At 39.2% G+C, this 19,346-nt stretch overlaps 1 protein-coding gene across 1 annotated transcript in view; it reads left to right on the top strand.

Moving 5' to 3' along the window:
- Positions 1 to 19,346, top strand: part of FBN1 (fibrillin 1) — a 218,471-nt gene that overhangs the window by 67,442 nt on the left and 131,683 nt on the right. The window contains exons 7-8 of the mRNA XM_084641061.1: positions 14,322 to 14,519; positions 17,416 to 17,541. Coding sequence (XP_084497187.1) covers positions 14,322 to 14,519; positions 17,416 to 17,541 — 324 coding nt within the window. The remainder of the gene's footprint in view (positions 1 to 14,321; positions 14,520 to 17,415; positions 17,542 to 19,346) is intronic.

Genomic DNA, 19,346 nt, shown 5'->3' with positions numbered 1-19,346 from the left:
GGCCTATGGCTAAGGATTCCAGGTTTTGGTTTCTATTTTGACTGATGTTTATTTTTGGTTTCAGAGTAACAGCCGTGTTAGTCTCTATTTGCAAAAAGAAAAGGAGTACTTGTGGCACCTTAGAGACTAACCAATTTATTTTAGCATGAGCTTTCGTGAGCTACAGCTCCGATGAAGTGAGCTGTAGCTCATGAAAGCTCATGCTCAAATAAATTGGTTAGTCTCTAAGGTGCCACAAGTACTCCTTTTCTTTTTGTTTATTTTTGGCTTATTCCTTAGAAAAATTGGATTTTGTAGCTTTAATATAAAGGTGATGACGTTGCTGTGAGTTGAAATCAGTTAGTTTCATTGTCCCTGGGGTGATGAACATCCCACAGAGCAATGCTGCAGCATCAGTCACGCAGACTTGAGCTGTTCACTGTATTTGGAACACCTGCACACACAATAGAACTTCACGAGCAGAATGCTCCCTGAACTGCATCCACTATGGCTGCTATGCATGACCAAGAAATGAATGGCTGTTAGGATCCTTCCAAAGCAACATTACCACTTTCCAATTGTATCCGAGGTTAGTTTTTTCTAACCAAATATTAGTAAGTTGGAATTGGCGGTGTTTCATAGGCAGCTTCCAGTTTTTAGTGGAATCTCAGCAACTATGACTGAGCCTGAATTAAACCCCAAATGGTTATAGGTTACAATGTTATGCAGGTGGATCAGCTCCTATGCCTACAAGGAGAAACGTAGCTGTTTCCTAGTTACCGTATGTAATGGAGACCTGATTTATTCTCATGCCTGTTGTACACTTTTCCCATCAAATCTCAGTGATAGTGTAATCAGAGTTATTCAGTCTAATTAGAGTATCATTACTACAGGCATTCCTTGTTAAAATACATGCTAAAATGAACGCCACCTTGATGGCTAAACATGAACCAGATTGATCTCAGTTATACCAATGTAAATACAGAATAACTCCATTGATGTCAGAGTTACTCCATATTTGCAGCACTGTAAATGAGGTCAGAATCTGGTCCCATGACACAAAGGGTCGTGCAGTGCTGCTGAGTGCTGTTAGCTGCTGAGTTGAATGCACCATATTGATGTCTGACGTGATCTGTTTATATATCAGTTTAAATTTATAAGACGCTCTGAGATCTTTTGGTATGCAAAGTGCAATGTGGATATAAAACCATGATCAAGGTCACACTGTGAAGATGAAATAGCATATTTGTATATTATTTATTATTGTCTCCAAATAGTGTTTTTGGTGCATTTAGGCAACCAGTTACTGCACAGAATATATAAGTTTCCACTACCTTATGCAAAAAATAGTGATAGTTTATTGCTTATTGGCACTGATAATTGAATAAATTGAGTAATGAAGGACTTTAATTTTACAGCAGATCAGATCTGTGACTAATCAAACTTTTCTGAAATGCTTAGATTTTTAACCTGAAAATCTGTACAAGTGCCTGGCAGAACAGAGTTGGACGGGTGAGTGTGTGTTGTGTGTCAGAGAGAGTCCACATTCCAGTACACTCTGCATGCTTATTATTTCTGCATAGGGGAAACTTTTCCATAGCCATGATTTCCCATGAGTACTGATTCCCTTTTGTTATGGTAAAGAGGGAGAGACTTTCTCCTCCCAAGCCAGCTGCTTTTTTGGCAGCCATTAGAATGGGGTAGGAAGAGATTGGCGATTGCTCTGATCTCATTAAGGAACTGCGAGAAGTCTAGAAACCCTGCACTATGAGAGAGGATCACAAAAGCGATTATATATAAAGCTGTCAAGGTTCCTCCCCCACTCTGAATTCTAGGGTACAGATGTGGGGACCTGCATGAAAACCTCCTAAGCTTACTTTCACCAGCTTAGGTTAAAACTTCCCCAAGGTACAAATTAATTTTATCCTTTGACCCTGGATTTCCACTGCCACCACCAAACTTTAACTGGGTTTACTGGGAAACGTAGTTTGGACATGTCTTTCCCCCCAAAATCCTCCCAGCACTTGCACCCCACTTCCTGGGGAAGGTTTGGTAAAAATCCTCACCAATTTGCATAGGTGACCACAGACCCAAACCCTTGGATCTGAGAACAATGAAAAAGCATTCAGTTTTCTTACAAGAAGACTTTTAATAGAAGTAAAGGAATCACCTCTGTAAAATCAGGATGGTAGATACCTTACAGGGTAATTAGATTCAAAACATAGAGAATCTCTCCAGGCAAAACCTTAAGTTACAAAAAAGGTACACAGACAGGAATAGTCATTCTGTTCAGCACAGTTCTTTTCTCAGCCATTTAAGGAAATCATAATCTAACACATACCTAGCTAGATTACTTACTAAAAGTTCTAAGACTCCATTCCTGTTCTATCCCCGGCAAAAGCAGCATACAGACAGACGCAGACCCTTTGTTTCTCTCCCTCCTCCCAGCTTTTGAAAGTATCTTGTCTCCTCATTGATCATTTTGGTCAGGTGCCAGAGAGGTTACCTTTAGCTTCTTAACCCTTTGCAGGTGAGAGGATTTTTCCTCTGGCCAGGAGGGATTTTAAAGGGGTTTACCATTCCCTTTACATTTATGACAAATGCAAGCATACACTTATCAAAAAACTTTCCTTACCACATTTATTGCTATTACTTTAAATTATCCAATCTGAAATACATATTCTAATTTCTTTCCCACCATTTCCATTGTGCGTTCACTCTTTGCATTTCACTTAGCTTGGACATTGAAACTGGCCAGTTCCCTTTGTCTCACCTCCCCCTTTTCTTTGTAATCCATTTTATTTCTGGACTGGGTCTCATCCCAGCACACTACAGTTGCATTTGGCTTCACCACACTGCTGAGGAATATTTATATTTAAAAAAAGAAACGAAGAGAACATTCTCGGGGTTTTTTTTTTTACAAAAATTACCCCACACCTTTTTTAAAGAAATCGCAGACATATCCCTTTCAGTTCTGGGTGTTATATTGTCTTTGTAAGAGCATTTCCTCTCCTCTTTCCCTCCCTCCCTGCACCAAGAGATTGCTCTATTTAATCTACTCTAGCTCATTAGGATCTATTTTTCTTACACAGGTTGCACTGCTTTTGGATAGTCAAAACTATTTTCTAGTCAGTATCCTTTGGAGCCAAATAGAAAAACAGACCCAAAAAGTTAGTCTTCTAGTGTTGTCTTTACCTTGCTGTTTAATAGTTAATATCTGTGGTGAGTTAGGAGAGTTTCTATAACGTGGCACTTCTTAAGAACTCTTTTTAAAAAGAAGTAATAACTGCAGCCAACTTGTTCTTTTTAAGTGGAACTTCCAGACTATTTAAATTGAACCCATTCTCCTTAATAATCATCCGGGCTCGACAGTAAATATGTCACCAAAATTTTTATTCTTTGCAAAAGGGAGGAGAGAAAAAATCAGTTTGAATTTTATTTCATTATTGTTATAATCTTTTGAGAAGAATTGAGAAAATGAAAAGCTACAACAGAGCATTCCTTTTCAGGATTTACAGGAAATGGGGGTGAGGGGAAGAATGTGTCAGGTAACTGATTATTCAGAAATGCAAAGTTCTCCGTTTAGTTGCATTGCTTACTGTTTTCTTCATCATGAAAAAGAATAAAATGTGGTAACAATTTTCTGTATTTTGGACTACTGCTGCACATAATTGGGACCAACAGAGCTAAAGCCTTGATTTTGGTGAAATGCTTAGTCTGCATGTTGGATTAAAATGTGTGCAACAAATCACTCAAATTCTATAATAATTTTTGAATATTATTTTTTATTTTATTACTTTACTTTTCAGTGACAGACTTTGAGAAGTGGGTCAGTTGCAAGAACAAAACTGGCATGAAAAGAGTTGTGTATTTGCTCTTGAACATGGATTGCCAAAATACTTTTTTAAATGGTCAGCCTGATTTGTTCTGTACATCAAATGCAGCTGATAAAAGATAGAGTTAGGCTTATGTGGATAATAAACTATTATTTAAAAGTCCTGTTCTTTAACCACTACCCAGGAGTACTAGATAGCATTTGCTAGATAGACATGTTAAAAAGATCATCTTGCAAAGATGGATTTTTGAAGAAGCTTACAGAATGGAAAATAAATTTAGGTTAAACTGTGCCAGCAAGGCAATATATGACTACAGTAGGAGCAACAAGCAAAGGTGGGGGAGACATGGGGAAATGGGGTCACTGAAGTTATAAATTATGGGATGACATTTGTGGTACTGCAGTATATGAAGCAGTAAACAACTTTTGTGGATGATTAAATGCTGAAGTTAAACAGAGCAATATAATAACAGCAAAAGCAGCTTATTGCAAGTACTGTGAGTGCCAACATCATGATCATTATTCCTATTACATGACTAAGGAAAATAATGAGAGGCAGCTAAGCATACTAAGAAATAGTGTTAAAAATATTTACAAAATGTTGTTGTTTTTCTGTTCTCATGAAAGCCCCCTGCTGCCTCTACCATGGATTTTCCAGTAATGATACATTTTAGGGTTTGGCTAGGATGAGTGTATGCTGGAGAGTGTGAGTGTTGAACAGTGAATATTTTTTTGAGGAAATGGCCCATGTTGAAAAAGGAGTATTGTGGTTGGATGCAGTTATCAAGCAGCAGAATTTCAGTGTCACCTGTGAAGGGAGAACCCTTGTAATTGGGTGCTCTGGGGCTGATTGGTTGAAATTCTTCTTGTCACATAGTTTGATACACTATTAAAGGGACAACTTTATGCAAAATAGCAGGCTAGATGATGAAAGGCAGGAACTCTTGAGTCTTAGGTCTGCTTGCTGACTCAGTCTGTGAAGTTAGGTGAGTCACATAACCAAGTTAAAAGTGCTATATACAGTGGTAGCATACAAGCAACTGACAGGGACATTGTGTAAGGGAAGCAGGAACACAGTGTAGTTGCCTTCCCCACCTCTCTACTGCAGTGAAATACATTAGAATGCATTATTTGGGTTTTTTTGTGAGGGGTATGTGTGTGTGTGTGTGTGTGTGTGTAATATTCGTTTAAAAAAAAATACAAGCTCTCCCTCCTCTACCATAGGACCTTGAGCATGTCTGAGATATTTAGGAGCACTCTGAGAGACTCAAGAGCACTGCAAATTTGAGGCCCAACTCCTAACCTTTGTTTTCTTTAACTGTCCACAGTTATGTTCCAGTTTACTACTATGCTCAGTCTTCTGTCACTTTCCCATCAGTTCTTGGCCTCATAGTAATTTGTAGAATGAAGTCTAATCTTGTTTTGGTCATAGCACACACATTGCCTTCTGGAAAGAGGCATGTTGTGACCGTCTCTGTCATGTATAAATACATAGCTCCTCCTTTTGTTTATAACTTTTATAACGGTTTGGATTCGAAATAATTGGAGACTGATGGATGAATTTACGTCATTTTGTTCCTTACATGCAGTTCTGTTGCTCTTTGAGTTCAGGAAGGAGACAGCAGTGACTGAAATACTGTGGAACATGGGGTAGCTGAAACAGTGTTTCTCTGTTAATATTGTAGTTGGTGGGAGCTAAGTGTATATTAAAAGTGAAAGTGAGGCAACTAGTATTCTAAGTTTTATTGGTCTTGAAGGCCTGCTCAGCACAAATATATACTCATAGCAAGTGGCTGCTCAGTTCAAGACTTCTAGAAAAGTAAGTCAGTTAAGAAATTAGCCCCAACAGATGTGTAATAGTAAGGTATTGGTGTATGCATAAGGGAGCTGTGTGTCGATAGACTATTGACACACACTCTGCAGTGGCAAATGGTTATGCTTCTGTATAACACTTGCCCCGTGCTCTATATAAACTACAATATTAATACACAAAACAACAGTTTGGAACATGAATACTGCAGTTTATGGGGCAAACTCAATATTTTTTCCAAGTAAGCTTCTATGGTTAGGTGGAGTTATTAATGCTTTATACTTTTGAGAGAAAAATCACATCCATATAGTTATTTGCATTTAATTTTCTTGGTTTTTTCAAGAAAAAGAAAAGAGAAAATAAGAAACCACCTATATTTTATTTGTAAGGTTTCACCACCACAGAGTAATTTCCCTCTAAGTTAAGAGCAAGTGGAAATAGAGTGGGTCTCTACTCTGTATGTAACCTTAACATCATCTATTAGAGTGAACCGTTCAATAAACCAATGGATTTAATATTTGCATCTTCTTGACAGCAGAGTCACAAACAACAAAATAGATAAAATACGGATTCTTCAGAACAATATTATTGATTGTGGAATGCATATATTGCCCATTCCTACAATCTTTGGGCCAAATCCTACGATCTTTACTTCCCGTTGAGTTCTTTGGGAGCTTTGTCTGAACAAGAGTAGCAGAATTTGGCCCCATGTTTTTACTGTTCGAGGCAATTACAACCACCCAGAGAAACCTTCTTGTAGGTTCCATTCTTTGTGGGGTGTCAGTAGCATCTGTTTTAATTAGAGTAAATATATTGCCCCACATCATAGGCCTTGCCACACGAGATTGTTTACAGACTGGTGTTTGTTCTTATAGAATACGTGTAGTTCTCTAAAATTAATTTGCCAGAAATGCTACTTCTGTGCTGCTGCATTTCTGATGCTAATTAATTCATTACAGGAAGCATTGTGTGCTTGCAAGGTCACCAGGGTTAGATTTATCTTGGCATGAGCATTTAGCTGAGATCTTTCAGTAGGAAGAGTCAAGTTAAGTACTTTTTTCAGTGATCTTTCCTCTTGCTGTCATAAATCAGTGTTCTTACTGAGATATCCAGTGATTGATAGATTTTCATAGACTTTAAGGTGAGAAGGGACCATTATGATTGTCTAGTCTGACCTCCTGCACAATGCAGGCCACAGAATCTCAGCCACCCACTCCTGTAACAAACCCCTAGCCTATGTCTGAGCTATTGAAGTCCTCAAATCATGGTTTAAAGACTTCAAGGTGCAGAGAATTCTCCAGCAAGTGACCTGTGCCCCACGCTGCAGAGGCAGGCAAAAAAAACCCCCAGGGCCTCCGTCAATCTGCCCTGGAGGAAAATTCCTTCTTGACCCCAAATATGGCAATCAGCTAAACCCTGAGCATGTGGGCAAGATTCACCAGCCAGGCAGCCAGGAAAGAATTCTCTGTAGTAACTCAGATCCCACCCTATCTAACATCCCATCACAGGCCATTGGGCATATTTACTGCTAATAGTCAAAGATCAATTAATTGCCAAAATTAGCCTATCCCATCATACCATCTCTTCCATAAACTTATCAAGCTTAGTCTTGAAGCCAGATATGTTTTTCGCCCCCACTGCTCCCCTTGGAAGGCTGTTCCAGAACTTCACTCCTCTGATGGTTAGAAATCTTCATCTAATTTCAAATCTAAACTTCCTTGTGGCCAGTTTATATCCATTTGTTCTTGTGTCCACATTGGTACTGAGCTTAAATAATTCCTCTCCCTCCCTGGTATTTATCCCTTTGATATATTTATGGAGAGAAATCATATATCCCCTCAGCCTTCTTTTGGTTAGGCTAAACAAGCCAAGCTCTTTGAGTCTCCTTTCATAAGACAGGTTTTCCATTCCTCGGATAATCCTAGTAGCCCTTCTCTGTACCTGTTCTAGTTTGAATTCATCCTTCTTAAACATGGGAGGCTAGAACTGCACACAATATTCCAGATGAGATCTCACCAGTGCCTTGTATAACGGTACTAACATCTCCTTATCTCTACTGGAAATACCTCGCCTGATGCATCCCAAGGCCGCATTAGCTTTTTTCATGGCCATATCACATTGGTGGCTCATAGTCATCCTGTGATCAACCAATACTCCGAGGTCCTTCTCCTCCTCTGTTACTTCCAAGTGATGCGTACCCAGTTTATAACAAAATTTTCTGTTATTAATCCCTAAATGCGTGACCTTGCACTTTTCACTATTAAATTTCATCCTATTACTATTACTCCAGTTTACAAGGTCATCCAGATCTTCCTGTATGATATCCTGGTCTTTCTCTGTATTGGCAATACCTCCCAGCTTTGTGTCATCCGAAACTTTATTAGCACATTCCCACTTTTTGTGCTAGTGATTCTCACTAGAGTTTACAGTAGAGATGGGCTCTAGCCACAAATTTTGAATGTTCCATGGGCACATTTTGAATGTCCCAAAGCTCAGAGGTTTACAGATGCGAAGTTTTGCTTTGGTCCACTAAAAAGACCAGGATTCATTTGCAAAATCAAGATCTGTATCTGTGATTGGATTTTGAAGACCCTCAACATATGGATTCAAAGTTTTGATTCCATCCCATTTCTAGATTGCAGCACCGATGTATTTGATGGTGATCTTATTTAAAGTTTGCATCTGATCTGGAATCTTTGCTACAATCAAGACCATCATGATCCCATCTTCAAATCATCACAGATATACACAAATAGAAGATTAAAAGAGGACTCATGTTATATTGTTACAGGTGTTAAAAACAATTTAAAAGTAACATATAAACATAAGATGTTTGTTAAAGCATCTGTACTTGTCTCAGAAGTAATCATGGGCCTGGAAGTCTTTTGTGGCTTAAAATTGAGGGAAGAGACTCTAAATAATCCAAGGTAATACTTTTTGCTTTAGAATCTAAACTTTCCAACCCTATCAAGAAAGAATGTTTTGCCAAAGAATCACAACTGTAACAGATAGCAGCAGTGTGAATGCTGTAGTAAATACTATGTGGTCATTGGTTTCAAGCTCTTTAACAGTATGTGATAGCATAATTATGTAGTTACAGCTTTGTAACATCAGCTAAGTTAATGGGAGTTTTTTAGCCTGGGTAAGCACTGCAGGATCAGGTTGCAACTTTGGGAATTCTATCATGTCATGAATCTTCTTTGTACCAGTCTAGGTAAATGTAGTATTTTCCATGATAGTTAGATAATAGACAGAAGGATATTTTTAGTATTAATTCTTTGAAAAATAAAATACTCCGTGTACTCCCACCTCCCAATAAAGATTCAGTTTTCAAAAGTAGTCTCTAAATTTGTTGCTGTGATTTTAGAGACACAGCTAATTTGCATGCCCTGAATTTGTGCTTACAAAATTGCAGGCCCAAGATATGAAACTGGGTTGAGGCCTCTTGAAAATTTGACCCAAAGTAGTAAATTCCAACTTTGTGTGTTGGACAGTTGAGGTACAGTATAGAATTTTTTTTTTTTTACTCAGTCAGATCAAAACTGTCCTGCATTGTTTGGAATCCCTTCTAGATTTCTAGGGATTCTCTTGTGTTCCCTTTCTTTCCTATCCAACCTTTTGGCTTGTGTTCCCTTTCTCTCCCCCAAAATAAATGATGCCGCCACATACTTCTAGACAAGGACTGGATGAAATTCCTTTTGGAATCCATCAACTTTTCTTTTCAATTGATGGGGATACTCTTGAGCAATGCAAATACTTCCCTCTTCCACAGAACTGGATGTGTGGCTATAACACACTCAGCCTCTGCCGTTCCAGGGAGAAGGGGACTGGGACAAAAAAATGAAACTATCTCTCATGTAGCACCTACCGTCATATTACTGTTCGCAGCATTTTAATTATCTAGTAAATTAAATGCTCATCCTTTCACTAGTAACTAGAGTTCTGATCAAAGTCCTGGCCCTTTTAGGGTGAATTCAGTTGAAAAACGTCAAGTTCCTGTAAAGGACAGGATGAATATAGGCTACAAATACCATTGATGTGAAAGGCAAAAATAGAAATTTCTCCCTGTATGCTGTAATAGTATATTGAAGATATTTCCTGATATTGTTCCTTCCTCTTCCGTTATTTTGTTTTTCTCCTTGATCCTCCTTGCGTTGTTTCAGAAACCTGGGTTGGTGACACTGTAACATGGAAATCAGTAGGTGTTTTCTTCCTTCTTTTGATACTTTTGTAACAAATTATTCACTGTCCAGATTCCAAGTGTTAAATAACTCCTTCTCTTTTGACATGTTTCCTTGTATGCTTGGTGAGATTGATTTGACAGTTCTTGATCATTGGCTAGCTGTAGTAGTACATGGAATATTTCATTTACTCTGACCTTTGTAGACTTCCTTTTTCTACCTAGTGCTCTAATGTGTACAATCCTCTTCTTTCTCCACCCTGCTTCACAATGGACTAAAGCAAACTCCTTCTCCCAGTCTACTTCTTTAGTATGACTTAAGTCGTCTTGGTCTCATCTTCAGCTAAAATATAAAGGTAATTTTCAAAGCCGTTCATGTGCATTTAGATACATGTGACTCCAATGAACATCAGTGGCTGTATTTCCTTGTGAAATTGTATATTGATTTTGAAGGGCTCTAGTACTTTATAATCAGAGTGCCAATGTGGAAAAGGGGACTTTGTTTGTACAGATGGTTTTTAAATCAGTGGTCCTAACATAAAATTGGGGGCGGGTCTGGTGGCTTTAGCTATCAGCCATTCCTGAAACTATCCACACATCTACATGGACTGTCATCAAGTATAATGCAGGATGAGGCCCTTAGTTTGAACCATTGTCCTCTAAGGCTGGGGCAAAGTGTCTGCATGAGAATTCCTGTCAACTTAAGGATGGTAACTCCTGTAAGGCAAGCAGGATTTCACCTCTAGTCCTTAGACTGATTTGAATTTTAAAATCAATGCTCCAGTCATTTAAAATTTACTTTTAAACAATACGTTTACGTTTAAGAAAGACAAACTGTACTTGCAGACATCAAGAATAATGTTATTTGAGCACTTAAAGACCCAGGGTAATGCATATCCAGGTGTTGTAGTTGTTGCAGATGGCCTAATGCTCCGAGTCGCATTGGGCAATGACATCCAGTCTATACTTGGACCAATTATCGATATTTATCACGGTGCTGCATTTTGGTCCAAGTCTGTCAACGGTACGTATTTCAGAAGCCAATGTGGTGGCTTGATGAACACAAGGAATCTTTTAAAGAATTACATACAATTGTCTAGGTGCTGTAGTCAGAGCAGGAGAAACCCATTGCAACACAACCTCATTCCTTCCCTGTGACTTAATGGGCCAGATCTTCAGCTCATGTAAATTGGCCTAACTCCATTGATTTCAGTATTCTTTTTGTGACAATGTCTGAAAGCACAAGTGCTGTTACAGTTGCCATCCTTTTATGAACTCCCTTTAAGGCAAGCCTGAACCTATGACAAGCTCATTTAAGGAGATTGAGCCTATATAGGCAGTTAATGGAAGAACGAGCACCGGAGCCTGATAAAAGGCTATCAAGACTCAGTTGCAGGTAGGTGCTTACACAAAGAGAAGCTCTCCTAAGGGAAAGTCACTCCCAGAGAAGTGTAGGCCCCTCCAAAAAATGGGACTGTACAACCCCCTGAACCCAAGGGGAGAGATTTTATTTCAGGTTTATTTGAATTTAATAAAACAATACCCCTGCTGGGGTTCTACATCTTATACCCACTTGGATGGGGTGGAATTCTTAAGGGGCCCTGAGAGAAGGGAAACTAAGGCAACGAGTGTCTATGACACCACACTAGGTCAGGAGGGAGTGCTACAGGGCAGGCATGCTCTGAGACAAACTGTCATTGGAACTGGCTTATGCAAATAACTAGTAGATACATGAAAGAATGTATACAATTGTGGAATGCCCATGAAATGAATAAGGCCCTATCCAACAATCTGGTGAGCATCTGTAGTGAAGTGCTGAGTCCCATCAACTAGAGTTAGGTGAAAATGTTTGTGTTTTCAACAGCAAATGTTTGCAAAATTAAAATAAATTTAATTTAAAAAGGGTGGTTTTTTTCTTCTGTTTTTCAAGCAGCTTATAAAAAGGGTCAGATTTTTCAAAAATTTAAGTGAAAATTTTCAGTGAAAACTTTTGAATTTTTTTCTTATTTTTTACCTGGCATTTTTCAACTAGCTTTACTCTCAAATCCTAACTAAGGGCTTGATCATGCAGACCCTTTGCTCATTGAAGTAGCTGCATTGACTTGACTTGAGCTCGGATGGAATGTGAGGAAGAGTTTGTGGGATCAAGACCCAAGTCGGTGAGAGCTGAGTTCTTGTAGAAGAATGCCCAGGATTTATAACCTCTTGAAATCAGCATGATTTACAAAGCGAAACATGTTATTTTAAAGGAATGTAAATAGTGTGAGTGATATAAGTATAGGTTTCAGAATAGCAGCCATGTTAGTCTGTATTCACAAAAAGAAAAGGAGTACTTGTGGCACTTTAGAGACTAACAAATTTATTTGAGCATAAGCTTTCGTGAGCTACAGCTCACTTCATTGGATGCATTCAGTGGAAAATACAGTGGGGAGATATATATACACAGAGAACATGAAACAGTGGGTGTTACCATACACACTGTAATGAGAGTGATCAGATAAGGTGAGCTATTACCAGCAGGCGAGCGGGGGGGACACACATAAGTTTGTATGTGTTAGGTATACTTTGTCCGGCCTCTGCATGGAGATGGGCCCAGACTAGATGGCCTTTTGAGGTCCCTTCTAGCCCTACATATCTGTGATTTTATAATGTCTTTACTTGTTCTACAATTACAGTTTCTTCTGATATTTTGAGTGGAACTCATTTCACCTTTTTTCCCCTAAGCATTCACCTTGTACTGTATCAGCATATATTATTAGGATCTGATCCAAAGCCGACTGATGTTAGTGATAAGAGTCTTATTGACCTCAGGGCATTGGATCAGGCCCTTCTATGAGAAACCGGGGCTGAAAAACGCATGGGTTTCTCTGTGAACACATGTTAACATGAGCATCCAAATTAATCTTTTTACTAATCCTTTTTATTGGCCTCCAGTTTTTTCCATTCAAAGGTGAGGGGGGGAAGCGGGGAGTGATAAATCTTCTGTAAAAAGATGAAAATTTTATTTGACGAGTGGAGTCTGGCATGTCCCGGAGACAGCAGGAACTGGTGTTGCTATTTTGTTGTTGCCGTGGGAGAATGGAACAAAATAAAGGCTACTAATATTTTATTAACATCCCAGTTTAATTCTGTCTGTTGGATAAATGGCCTGTTCTACCATAAACAAATCAAAGTAGACATGCCTTCAGTCCAGCTGTAGGCAAAGTTTACCCATATGCTTGGTATGGAACATGTCTGTGTAACCGTGAAAATTATGCTTAATAAACTTCATGTAGACTACATACCCCTGAGACCTGTTTAAAAACAACAGTTGTGGCAACAAACAGAACCTCTTTTATCAGTGTAATTTTAAGTACTGTGCTAAATATTAAAACAAACTTCATTCAGTTTGATGAAAAGAACTCACTGATGTTATTATTAGATATGATCCCAAGCTGCAAAGTGGATCCAAATCTAGAGCTTAACTTCCCCAAACTGTGGGAGTCATTCAGCTTAAGGAGGGTTTTTCCTTCTGAGGCCATCTGAAATAAAGGCATGCATTAAGCAAAAAAGGCACACAAATATTCAATCAAATTTGTAACTGAACTAGCTTCAGCCATGCTCATGTGCATTATAATGTTGGCTTTCTGTGAACATTTGTGGGGTTGAATTTTACTGACACAGCCATTTACAGAATGGGACCTGCTTAGCTGCATTGGTGAATAACTCTGGAGACTGATTTTAAACGTACCCATGCAAAGATGCGTCCCCTTAAGGAGCGAACAATACCATCTGACTTATCTGACCAGTTACAAATAAGTTTGAGTGTCTACCATTTTACAAAAAGAAAAGGAGTACTTGTGGCACCTTAGAGACTAACCAATTTATTTGAGCATGAGCTTTCGTGAGCTACAGCTCACTTCATGCTCAAATAAATTCAAATAAATTCAGCTCATGCTCAAATAAATTGGTTAGTCTCTAAGGTGCCACAAGTACTCCTTTTCTTTTTGCGAATACAGACTAACACGGCTGTTACTCTGAAACCTACCATTTTACAGAGGTATGCCTCATCATGATAATATCTGAGCATCTCCCGTTAAATAAAAGAAAACAACAAAACTCTCACTCCTCATCATGTGCTGGAATACCTTAAAAAGTAGTGGAATTATTTTTCTTCTTCTCACTTCTACCTCTCACCCAAACACATGTGGGCTCTATAAAGAGCAATGGTAAGAAAGCTAAGCCAAAGAAACGGGGCTTACATTTAGTCCTGAAAATTATGAGGAGACTTGGAGCATCTTGAATATCAGATATTCATGGTAAAGTAATCGTGATCAATCCACAGAGATGTTTATTTCGTATTCAAATATATTGACAATTAAAAATAAACTTGAGAGAAATTATGTGCCCATGGATAATCACTATGTTGGAAAGAGGGTTTTTTTGGGATTTTTATGGGGTAAATTATTAGTTGCGAATTATTTACCCAGCTCTGCTTTATTATGAGTTATGTAATGTCTTTGCTTTCTTTGGTTCAGATTATAGGACTGGCCCATGCTTCACACTGGTAACCAATCAGATGTGCCAGGGACAGCTCACTGGAATAGTCTGTACAAAAACCCTTTGCTGTGCAACAGTTGGGAGAGCATGGGGCCACCCCTGTGAAATGTGTCCAGCTCAGCCTCATCCCTGCCGCCGGGGTTTCATTCCAAATATTCGCACAGGAGCCTGTCAAGGTAAGCTAGATGCAAAGCTTCACCAAGAGCTGCTAAAATTATTAATGGCTTAATCTTGATTGAGTTACATTGCTTTGAATAACCTGTCCTAAGCCATTCTCTGCTGTACATGGGAAGAATGGAAAAATGATGTCAGATACATTACTTTATGGTTCACTAAGTGTATGATGTTCAAGTAAGTGCATTAGTAACTTAGGTCATGTGAGAGAGCAGCCAGGTTCTTAATGAATTTTTCACCGCCAGCAGCTCCTTCGTTTGACTGGATAGTGGTGTTTCTCTATACACACACTGCCACTTTGAGAAGGGGTTTGTTCTGTTTCAAACTGTACTCGAGATAGACAGACAGAAAATCAAACCTGTGAGGAGGATGTTCTCTCTGCTTATCTTAATTTTTTTTTTTTACTTCAGTTTGTTGGCATTAGGTTCATTTTGTATGTCTCGCCTTTTGAGCTACATTCATCTGACCTGGAGAAAACTGCATGCCGTGCCGTTTAAAATGCCCAAATTAAAATGCCCTATTGTACATTTTAAACAATTTTGGAAATACATTTGCATTTAGTTCAAATTGTAAAATCCACCCAGATGTTGCTTGCTTCTTTTTGAGCATGCCTCACCCTAGAAAGTCCTTACACTGCTTTTTTGGCTTTTATTCTAATACTTCCAGCTGTACAAATTCTTTTATTGTCTGGATGTCTGGCAGGAAATAGGAGAAAGTTAACAGGGGCAGCCATGTACTGAACTGGTGTGGATTATAAATTCCCAGGACTGTATCTTTGGGACTTGTTCATTTAGACCTTTCTAACATATTTTGTATTGTGAGAATAGAGAAGATAAAGATTATAAATCTATTTCTAATTTTATTTAATTATGAAATTCCTGTGAAGAACTTCAAGGCATTCCATTGCATTAAAACATTTAGACATCTTGTACCAAGTACAGACTCGTCAAGTCCTGTCTGGTACCTGAAACAGGCCTGATATACCTCTAGATGGACACATGTTAATGCTGCTTTTCTAGGATACATGTGCCCATATTCTGACCTCAGCCATCCTAAGGCACAGTCCTCTCTCCCTGTGAAGGAGCAGGGAGAAATTGTGTAGAGGGTTGAGTGTTGAAGTCATTGACAGGTCAGGGACTGTATGTACCTAAATGTTTGACCCATGCCCCTCAGCTCTTAGGCTATGCCTTGTTACACCTCTCCATTGTTCCTGTCACGGGAATGCTGCAGAGCGACCTCTGACGGTTTGTATGGTCCAGAACAAGGCTGCTTCTTCACACTGCATGTTTCTTAGCACGCAGCTACGTGCAATGACAATCCAGTTTTGGCTCTGTAGGTTTGACTTGTACTTCCAGTTGATCTGTTCTCCTGTGTCCATACTTTTAACAGACCAGGTATGGAACTATATGTTATCTTTATTCTTCATGCAGTTGTATGACATCCAGTCTCTTTAAATCAGATAACTTAAATGTCTTCAGTCTTAGTGGATGTTATTTCACATCTATATTTGATCTAAATAGTAAAATGAAAGCAGGTTCAATAAAATGCAGCCTTGTTGCCATAGGTTCTCTGAAGAAAGAACAAGCCCGTGATGTTTGAGAGTCAGTAAGACAAATGGACACACATTTAAGATATAAAATATAAATAAATACAAAATACAAAATTGTTGCCCAGTGTTCAAATCTGCTCTTTGTCTGTCTATCTGGCATATTTTAAAAATGCAGAAAGTTAAGTTAATAAAGTGTCATGGTTGAGGTTTTAAACACTTAGAAATCAGGGGAATCAAAGATGGAGGAGGAGATGTTCAAGTATTTAAGTAATTTACAAGCACAAGTTCCACTGGCATTCTCATAGAGAATTTATCTGGGAGCTGCATGGTAGTACAAGTGCAAGGGTGGGAAGACCATTCTGAATGCTCCCACAGATGGTGGAGCTCAGGGTCCAACTTGTACTACCATGCAGCTCCCAGAAGAATTCTCTGAGACCTCCAAGACCTCGTACTGCTGCTTTGCTCCTCCTCCCTTCCACTTTCCAGTGCAGCCATTGCTGAAAGTCACAGTCTAGCCAGACTTTTGCACCTTAATATTTATGTGCAGCCTTGCTTTGTTAAGGTTGATGTGGGGACAAAAAATGGGGATCCCTTGAAATGTTCACATTTAATTTCCTACCCACAAGCTGCCATCAATTTTGCTGTTTCATTTTCTTAAAAACAAAGATTAAATATAAGGAGGAGGGGAAAAAAGGGGAAGGAAAAAGCTACATCATTGATGTCTAAGTACATTGTTCATTAATGTCAGTCATGGATTCTTAAACCAGGTCCTAACCACCACTTATTTAAGGGTAGTTGGCACCTTGCCCCATGGGAGTGAAGAATAAAAACTCCCCATCAATAGTAGACTGAATACCATGAAGAACAAGGGTCTCTCTCACAGGTTGTAGCTTGCAGCTCTCTGGCTCATCCAAAATTTCTGCATATGCCTCATTTTGGATAACCTATTATACATGCCTACCAAGATTTTTAGAAGGGGTTAGTGATTTTTGGGTGCTCAATTTGAGAAGCCTTAAAGGGGACTGATTTTCAGAGGACAGAGTTCCCTGTACTGAAAATGTCCCAAATGTTTTGAAAAAAAGAAGTAAATGTTATAGCAATAAGCTGAAAGGGTGAAACAATAATAAGCTAGCAATTTCTTACAGAAAAACATTTAGAGAATTGTAATTTAATCATTCTTTCTATAATGTAATTACAAAATCAGTCTCTACATGGGCAAGAATCATAATATTATGATGGGATGACCAACAGATTTAGGCATATTTACTTAGTTTCTGCATGGACAAATTGTTATGGCTCTTTCTGAGGAATGAATTAAATGTGGGTGTTTTTCCTTTATTATATGATAGATGTGGATGAATGCCAAGCCATCCCTGGGATCTGTCAAGGGGGAAATTGTATTAATACTGTTGGATCTTTTGAGTGCAAATGCCCAGCTGGACACAAGTTTAATGAAGTGACACAAAAATGCGAAGGTAAGAACTTTCAGAACTTTCGTCTCAAAGTAAGGGGGAGAAATCTTCGGTCTGATGCCAGCTTTGTTTAGAAGATTGTCACAAATGTTCCAGTCTCTCTCATTTCCTTGAGTATGCAAATGATATTGCACACAGTACATATGAACAATATGCCTTTCTCCTTCTAAACCAGAGAATCTTAAATATTGGCCCTGCAGCTTTTTCCAGTTTTATTCATGTAACATTTTACAGACTTAAAAACTCAAGGTACATCTGAATCAAATTAAACATGAAAACATAAAATATTTATGAACTAATATTTTGCTTTAGAAATATTTGAGGCACATGTCTTTGCACAATTTGATTTACAAGAATGCTTATATGACATGCAGGATCCAATTCCCCTTTTTCTTTTCTACATTAGACGAAGTGTTTTTTCTTCCTTTATCAATGCTTTCGTCCTCCTTGTGTAGATCAGTGGCAGATGGCAATGCAGAAATGTGCATTATGGTCAGGAGCTTGGGCAAAGGAGGCAGGACTAGTGGCAGGAGCTTGGAGTCAGGGGTCAGAGCCGGTGTCAGGGTCAAGAGTCAAACAGAGGCTCAAAACCGGAGTCAGAGTTGGGAGTCAAGCCATGGGTCAGTGCTGGAGACAGAGTCAGGAATCAATCTGAGGGTCAGTACCTAGTATCATAGTCAGTGTTGGGGTTTTGGAGGTCGATCAGGGGTCAGAATCCAAATCAAAGCTTAGGTCAACACCAGGAGTTCAGAAGCAGAGAAGCAGGGCAGTCATGGCAGCTAGCTAGGGGTCCACATTGTTGCCTGGATACTGCTTGGTACACCTCATGGGCTTCTATAGGGTCAAGGAGCCAATTAGGGATGGCTAAGACAATTGTCAGTCAGATCACTTGAAGTGGAACTTCCGATGGTGTTCAACTTCTGTGGATTGTGGATCACAGGGAGCAGCCTGGTTACAGCTGCCTTTGGGTGGCAGCGTGGAGATTCCAGTCACCTACTAATGCCGGAGGCCTGTTTGCACGTCCTGATGATCCACATAGTTACATGGTCATGGGGATTTTACTGCTGCTTAACCCTGACTTGACAATATTAATTCCTTTTTCTTCTTAAAATAATGTAACCGGAAAATGGGATACTTAGAGCTTTCACCGTCAGGGAAAAAAACAGACCCTGAAAATGGAAGCCCTTCTCCCTCTTTCGTCCCAAGCCTTATTGAGTAACAGTGTAGCTTGATCCTTTACATTGAAGTCAATGACAACTGTCTCAGTGTCTTTAATAATGCAGGACCGGGCGTCACATGCTGCTGCAAAGTCGTGAGGCCATGAGGATTGAGGCACTTAGCATCTTGCAGGCTCCAGTCCTCAGAAAAGATTTCTTTCTGATTAAATGACAGGAGGGTGATTTCCAAAGCTTTCTCATCCCTCTTTGGTTGTGTTGTTTAGCTATAAAAATGCTTGTTTCCAGTGTATGTTAGTTAACTAATTTGGGGACCAATCCTCATACCAGGAGTGGCCCTAGTCATTTTGTCAGCCAGGGTGGAAAATGTTTTTGGCACAACCACCCCCTGAGTGGCAGAGGAAACAAATAATCAAATACCTGGCCAATCAGAGCAGAGCGCGCAAAAAAAAAAAAAAAAGCTGAGGCCATAGTAGGTCAGCGCCCCCTGAAAGTTGGCACCCAGCGTGGTCCCCCTAGAATTGACCCTGCCTGATACTCTGACTCATGGTGAGTAGCTCCTTACTCCACAGGTGGTTCAATTCCAATTGGCTTCACTAGGGTACTATTCAGTGTAAGCGAGTGCATCAGAAT

The sequence above is a fragment of the Lepidochelys olivacea genome, assembly GCF_965140295.1.
Source record: "Lepidochelys olivacea isolate rLepOli2 genome assembly, chromosome: 10".
NCBI lineage: Eukaryota > Metazoa > Chordata > Testudines > Cheloniidae > Lepidochelys > Lepidochelys olivacea.
This window is presented reverse-complemented; position numbering and strand designations above follow the sequence as displayed.